Source organism: Gossypium arboreum, chromosome 2, assembly GCF_025698485.1.
Source record: "Gossypium arboreum isolate Shixiya-1 chromosome 2, ASM2569848v2, whole genome shotgun sequence".
Lineage (NCBI taxonomy): Eukaryota > Viridiplantae > Streptophyta > Magnoliopsida > Malvales > Malvaceae > Gossypium > Gossypium arboreum.
Genome location: NC_069071.1, coordinates 22,295,484 through 22,303,463, shown reverse-complemented (window position 1 = coordinate 22,303,463; position 7,980 = coordinate 22,295,484). Strand labels below are relative to the sequence as shown.

The following is a 7,980-nucleotide window of genomic DNA, read 5'->3' as shown; positions in this document are numbered from 1 at the left end:
CTAGAGGTAGACATAAACGGAAAATATATTTTTTCCAGCCATTGATGATGTGAAAAATGTTTAAGAAAGGTTTCCTTACAGCTTCTTCCCTCCAACAAGAGGCGACTCATCGTATCCTTTATTGATCCTTTTCGTATACTTCCGATGCCGCCTTTCTCTAGCGTATAACACCCAAAAGAACAACGAAAACATCACAGAACCAGTGGCGGCGACTAAGCCACTGTAAACCCATTCGCTGTATTTCTTCAGACCTGGACAATGGTTTGTGGTTATATTTTTCAAAGTGTCTTGGATTATGCTGCAGTCAGCAACGCCAGCAATGAAGGGATTATAGTCATATAACCCGTTGCTTATATTCACTGCTTTAATCATCTCAGTATACATGTCTGGTGTTAGACGGCCTGGTGTGGTGCAATCACCATCTTCTGAAACTTGACATACATATTTCTTCCACTCCTGCATGAAATTGCAAACATGGTAAATCAAAAATGACAGATTGGAATTGAACAAGTTCTGAAGATGAAAGACAAATACATCTGTGAAAATTTTAAAATCCTTTTGATTCATAACGTTGGATTTAAATTCCAATTTATTTCAATTTTGATTATTATTTTGAATTCAGTTTGCAAGCTAAAAACAACAGTAGTTCTAATCAAAATAATTGAATTTCATTTTATTTTATTTAAAATTAATTTTAACTTTTATAACATAAAAATAAGGCTAAATATTAAAAGTACATGTGAACTTTAGTCTAATATGCATTTATATATATATATATATATGTATATATTCAATTTTGATTTGATTCAGTTTTCTTTAATGACTAAATATAACATCATTTTAGGTTTATATATTAGGGAAAGGATTGTATGAAACAATGATGCCACGTCATACGTATCTCTTTCCAATAATTTTATGCCATATTCGTATTAAAATCCTCAATTTCGTGATTTTAATTTAGATTTAATTTTTTCAGGATAAAATCCGAAATTCGGATAAGAAATGATATGGCATTAAACTATTGGAAAGGGATACGAGATGACGTAGCGCCACCGTTTCATACAATCCTTTCTCTATATATTATATACCCAAATAACTGTATTTATCCAACATAAAAATAAATTAGTGTATTTATTTAAATTTATTTAACCAAACCAAAATTAAATTTTCATGTAATCATCTTATTCACGACCAAAATTTATCTGTATAATTGCATTAAATCAAAGTTAATGTATCAAATTATACATTACATCAAAGTTCTATATAGTTCTTAAATTTATCCCTAAAATTAAATATTTTAAATTTTAAATTAATATCTAAAGTTTAAAAAATCTAATGAACTGATTTTTTTTTTTTTTGCCTGAAAGAACTGAAGTTGGGGGTACATTTAATTTTAAAAACCAAAATTCGAATTTTTAAAATCAATCCAAGCCAAACTTTTACTATCAAAATTTCATTTTCTTACCTCTGTTGCATTTTTCAAGGGAACTTCATCACCGCAACTCTCCTGAGAGTCGCCATGTTTGTATGGGTCGCAGATTAAAGGCACGAATGGACCGGATTGATTGTTTGCGGTATTGTTGTTGGCTAAAACGGTAATGAATTGGTTCAGTAAATCGTTAACATTTGTGGTTACTCCTTTCCCTGCTTCCTTGATCTCTTTGCCGAATGCCATGTCAAAACAAGGGAGAACTTCCCCCATTGCTGATTCGGCCATCGGGTCTTGAATCCATTCGTCCATTGCAATGCATGTATCTGACACTATGCTGAATTATAGTCAACAGTATTGGAACAAAAACAGAGGTTACATAAATCAGATGGTATGGATCGGCTAAAGTCTAACCAGATTGAAATATATTTTACATGTTTGATTTACTATTCATCTGCCAACAATATTATTTTCACAATTTAAATTTGTATTCTTATTGACTTATTACTACACCGGATGAATTAGAATTAGGGGTTGAAAGCTTAGCATTTTTAAAGACTTACTTGTGAAAAACGAGAAACAGGCCGCACAAGAAAAATGTGAGTGTGATCACAATCCACCCAATGACCACGAACCTACAATTGCAAAAGTGTAGATTTTTCGTTAAAACATGGAAAATTAAGAATGAAAGACAGAAGCCATGATGATTCTATGTTACTTACATATACACACAAGTTTTCATGCCAAGAATGGAAAACACTGCAATCCATCAACAACAAAAGAACTTGAGGAGATAGCTAATATAAGATAAAAACTTGGTTTATGAAATAAGAATGATAGCCCGTTATTTGTTAAAATGAAAAAGAAATAATTAATTTTGGGTCTGGTTATAAAGGTTGACCCAATATTTGAAAGAGTTAAAATTTAAAAATTTAATAATCAAAATATCACTTAATCTACTTCTGAGAACAAAACAAAAACTCACAGAATCCAAGAAATGCCAAGAGGAGCATGAAAACAGTAATAGTGATAAGAGCAGTGTTGCTGCAATAAAAGAGCAATGGATTGGTTAAACAAACCTGTTAATACCATATTTCTCTTGTCTGAATTGCATCTAAATTGCATAACAACTATCATATAATCAAAATGTCGATGGAGAAGCAAGTTAATTAACATACATTTGTTTGAGTAACTTTCTTATTTCATCTGTGATGTCTTGCGATTTGATACGAGGAAGGCTTCCTACGGAGTCGATTAACTTGTTGGCCTTGTCAACCTCGCCTTTAAGATCATCGGGTACAAACTTATTGTTCAGAACAACATTCTTTGCAGATATAAGAAAATTTTGTATGCCTATAATATTATCGTAGATGCTTAATCCTTGATTCACAATGTAATGTGATACATCATTTACACTGGCCAGGAACTTTCCTTCTCCAGTGAACATTAAAGCACATCCAGCACTGAAAACCAAACAAGTACTTCATTAAATAAGTAATCAAAAAGTAAGTATCCTGACACATATATTTGGGAATAAGTATGTTATATGATTCTTTCTATGCATTGAAAAACTTTGAATACATCTATGTGAAACATATATCTCACCCTTAATTTTAGGATTGAGTAAGAAAATCAAAATAAATGAACAAATAATATTTAAAATGTGGCATTCGAAACATAATTTTCTTTTTCAAAAAAACCCAAATGAAAACAAAAAATTCTAGGGTTGGAAATGACTGAGTTGAATGAAATAGTGGAAGAGAACTTACACAGTCGCAATGGTGAAAAGTATGAGAAAGATGAGAGAACATGCATAAGCAAGTCGAGAATAGCCGTAGGGCTTGTTGCGGTGGCAACAGCAGCAACAGATGCAAGCACAAAGTAGAAAAATACCGAACAACATAAACCAGACTATAGCCATGAGGGCGAAAGGAGCTGAACTATAACCAACAGACTGCATACAACAAGGTGGAGTTGGTACTTTTAATTGCTTGGAACATGAAAAAAATAATACACGTTGCTTTGTGAAAAAATGATTTATTTCATAAATTAAAATTACTTGAATTATACTTTTGAATTGATTTTTTATATATGATTTTATTTAAATAAAAGTGGCAAAACTATATAACTAAGATGAAAATACGTTTACTAAATTAATGAAGGATTTGTGAAATCCAGTTTCCATTGAGATAGGAAGGCAATTTTGGAATTGACTTCTATTGACCTTTTTTAAAAACTGAATGTCTCAACATTTTTATCTGTTTTCAATCAACCAAATTGACCATAATCAGATTCCATTAATTACTAACCATAACAAGTGAAATAATTAAATTAAATTAAATTCAACTCTCCTGGAATTTTGTTCTACATAATTATATTAATTTTTCAACCCTAATATTTTAAATAATTTAAAATAATAATCATGAAAAATAAGTAAGAAATTATATAGGGTTTTAGAAATCATACAGCAAGGTAATGTTTGCTTGTTATATCCCATCCTCCTTTGTAATCTTTAAATTTATTCAAAGGATCAGGCCTCTCTGTCTCTTCCTTAGCTAATATAATTGACGAATTTCTTGATTCAGTTTCTTCCATTTTTCGCTTCACCAACCTCATAATTCCTGCATGTAAATGAACGAATATTTTTACATTAAGTCCAGTGTTTTGATGAACAAATATGAAAGAAAAAAAAAAAAAAACTAGAGGATCTGTTAATTACCATCGGATTGCAAATCAACATTCTCATTTTTTCTACCATGAGAAACAGAAAACAATGTTGATAAAATAAGAAACAAAGCTGGTATAATATAAAATTGCTTCAATTTTTTAGGCCTATACATCATCGCTATTATCATTTTATTTAACCTTTTTTTTTTTTTTGGTTCTGTTGTTTAGTCTCTAGGTTCGATCTTTCCCTGGAGAAACAAAGAAGGGTTTAGGCATTGCGTTTCATTTAACGTGAACATTCTGTATGTTAAATGCATGTTTCAGGTTTGCAATTGAAGCACGTATTTTTTTTTCCAAAAACACGTATTTGCTGTTTTTGGATGTCTATATTTGTCTGTAAATTGTTATTATCAGTTTGACCAACCCAATATGTGCGTGAAAAATTTTCAATTGTTTTTCTTTAAAAAATGTATTAAAAGTTTTAGCATTTTTTTAAAAAGTGGGTACTTTTTTTTTTTAAGAGTTAGTGGGTTAAAAAAAGTGAGTAGGCTTTTCTAAGTGAAAAAGATAGGGTAGTCTTCTTAAAATTAGACAATTAAATATCATTTCAAGTAAAAAAAAATTAATTTTATTATAAAAATAAAAGAAGAATAAAAAAATTAAGAGAGAAAGGAATATAAAGAAATGAAATGATGGTTCAACTCTCACTTAGGATACAATAAGCTTGTTCATGCCCTCAATTTATAGGGCTTTAAGTACCACAAGTTATAAAGCATTAATGACCAACATTAAGGTACCCTATAAATGATTTAAGAGTTACAAGATAATGAATTTAGGGGTTATGGATATTCATTCTTTATAGGTTACAATAGGATAAATTTGAGGGGATTATGGGCATCCATTTATCAATGGATTTACAACACTCCGCCTTTGGGTGCCTATCAATGAAAATGTCTCGTAAAAAAACTTCATTAGGAAAAACTCTATGGGGTAAAAACTTAATGAAGAAAAATAGTACATAATATATTATTACAAGGTGCCTCGTTAAAAACATTTACCAAGAAAACCTAGTGGGACAAAACCTTGGTTAAAGGAAAAGAATGAAACGTGATTTTGACTCCCCTTAATGGCAACATCACATTACATCTTTGAGTCGACGCATTCCAATCTTATATAGTCATCTTTCAAACATTGAAGTTGACAATGCCTTGGTAAAAAGATTTGTTAAATTATCACTAGAACGAATTTGTTGAACTTCTATATCACCTTTCTTCTCAAGATCATGAATGAAGAATAATTTTGGTGAAATATGTTTCGTTCTATCACCTTTGATGTACCCACCCTTAAATTGTGTTATACATGTTGCATTATCTTCATATAAGATAGTTGACATCTTTTCTTGTAAAGGCAAATTACATATCTTCTGGATATGTTGGGTCAATAGCCTTAGTCAAACATACTTTTGGCTTGCCTCATGCATTACAATTATTTTTGCATGATTTGAAGAGACAGCAACTAATGTCTGCTTTGTTGAATGCCATGATAAGGCAGTACCTCTGTAACACCCCTTATCCCGTAACCGTCGCCAGAATAGGTAAGAGGCATTACCAAACAGACAGAACATTACAGATCAATTCAGAATCATAGATATCACATAATATTAATGCATAAGAAAAACAACAATTAATCTCTTATGGAGGTCTCCAAGACCTAAGACATACTTTTAGAAGAGGTTGGAACTAAACCGAACACATTCAGAATTTTCAGAACTTAGAAAAATTTTTCCAATTTTGTTGAGGTCACACGCCCGCGTGACCAGGCCGTGTGCCTTACATGGGCACCAGACACGCCTATGTGATCTAGCCGTGCCAAAACAGAGTATATATACTGATTTTTACACACGGCCAACAGACATGGCCGTGTGATACTTAGCTAGCTACTGACTTAAGTCCAGGGCCATATGACATGGCCATATGTCTTTACCATGTGACCTTAAGAGGTTACTGCTTTGCATACACGGCCACAAGGCATGCCCGTGTTCCCTGACTATGTGGCACCATGCAGGCTTGGTTTAAGCCAACTTGCCACCCCTTTTTGGGTCATTTCTACAAGCAATAATAAACAACATTTATATAAAATTTTTAGCCAATTCCATGCTCAAAACATGCTTCATTATAACTAATCATCATCATTCAATAACCTATTCAAATCTATACCAAAACACATTAAAAATCTTATTACAACAGCATGCCAAAATAATCATTTCATAACTCACTTATGACACATTCTAACTCATGCCTAAACTTACCATTTCCTCAATTTGGCATATTTCAAAATGACCACCACATACAAGGCCATATAACCATTACAAGCATACACAATTTGGCATCACAATTCATTTACCAAAACTAAGCACAAACATACCATTTGCTAGCCAACTTTCATAGCATTACATATATGCATATCAAAGCTTAAATACATAGACATTCTAGCCTATACATGCCATACTTAAAAAATATTTACACTTTTAAAGGTACCAAAATGAGTTCGATAGTATGGTGACAATCCTCGACTATCCCCGAGCCTTCAGTAGCTACGATAACTGTAGATAAAAATCACACAGAGTAAGTAACAAAAAGCTTAGTAAGCCAAATACAACTAGTCTAACTAATAAAGCATATAAACTAAAAGTCAATAGTAAGAACTCATAGTCATTTCATAGAGTAATTTATGAGCCTAACCATGCTCATTTGCTTGTATACATGTCATGTTTCATCTTCAATGATTTCGTATATACTTCACATTCATTATTTCACATAAACAGAGTATTTCAATTCAGAAATTTAGTACGATACAAACGTACCTGTATAGATTATACATTTCATATATTCATTCCCATATCTCGTACTCTATCATCAGATGGCTCAGAAACGATACAAATACTCATAAACGGGTACAATGCTGACGTCCCAGACGTGGTCTTACATGTAATTCAGTATCGATGCCTCTGTCCCAGACAGGGTCTTACATGAAATCAAATACGATGCCGATGTCCCAGACATGGTCTTACACGAAATCAAATACGATGCTGATGTCCCAGACATGGTCTTACACGAAATTAGATACGATTCCGATGTCTCAGACATGGTCTTACATGAAATCAGATACGATGCTGATGTCCCATACATAGTCTTACACGAAATCAGATACGCGAAATCAGATACGATGTCGATGTCCCAAACATGGTCTTACATAAATCAGATACGATGCTGATGTCCCAGACATGGTCTTACACGTAAATATCTAATCGAGGCCTGTGTCCCAAACACAGTCTTACACGATATCTCAGATTGATGTCAACATTCCTTTAGATACATACATAGCTTTTTAGATACTAGCATATTATCGGAATTTACTCGAAATTCATTTGTTAGGCTCTCACAACCGTCCAATATAGATTATAACTAGTATATACAACATTCAATCAATTTAACACGTAATTGTATTTTGACTTACCTTGTACGAGTTTCGGACGAAAACGAGTCGACTATTCAACTATTTTGGACTTCCCTCGATCTAAGTCCGATTTTCTTTGTTCTTGATCTTAATCAAGCTCAACAATGGCCAAAACTTTGAAAACCTTATTCTTTCTCTTTTCTTTTAACATTCGGCTATCCCAAAATCAACATGCATGGCTTTTAATCATTTTATGTTTTATACATTATAATTTAATAATTATTTTACAATAATATCCTTTATAATATAATAACTAACATATATATATCAAGGTTACAATCGTCCACCACTAACCCCAATGGCATTATTGCAACATAAGTACTTCATAAAATAAAGACAATGTCAATTTGGCCCTTTTACAAGTCTTC

General features: G+C 32.2%; 1 protein-coding gene across 1 annotated transcript; it reads right to left on the bottom strand.

The window, feature by feature from the left end:
* Window positions 1-75: 75 nt before the first annotated feature.
* On the bottom strand, window positions 76-4,405 carry LOC108466169 (uncharacterized). Its single transcript, XM_017766525.2, has 9 exons — window positions 4,149-4,405; window positions 3,896-4,050; window positions 3,199-3,383; window positions 2,608-2,892; window positions 2,415-2,473; window positions 2,152-2,188; window positions 1,993-2,064; window positions 1,466-1,766; window positions 76-456 (listed from the first exon to the last, which is right to left on the bottom strand). The coding sequence occupies exons 1-9, from the start codon at window positions 4,282-4,284 to the stop codon at window positions 76-78; spliced, it is 1,611 nt and encodes a 536-aa protein (XP_017622014.2). The 5' UTR covers window positions 4,285-4,405.
* Window positions 4,406-7,980: the final 3,575 nt, after the last annotated feature.

Excerpts from the sequence above, each read along its gene's own strand:
- LOC108466169 (XM_017766525.2), bottom strand. The coding sequence starts at position 4,284 with ATGATAATAGCGATGATGTATAGGCCTAAAAAATTGAAGCAATTTTAT. Across the intron at positions 2,893-3,198 it reads CTTTTCACCATTGCGACTGT|TGCTGGATGTGCTTTAATGT; the intron begins GTAAGTTCTCTT and ends TTTGGTTTTCAG. Across the intron at positions 1,767-1,992 it reads CTGTTTCTCGTTTTTCACAA|CATAGTGTCAGATACATGCA; the intron begins GTAAGTCTTTAA and ends ACTATAATTCAG.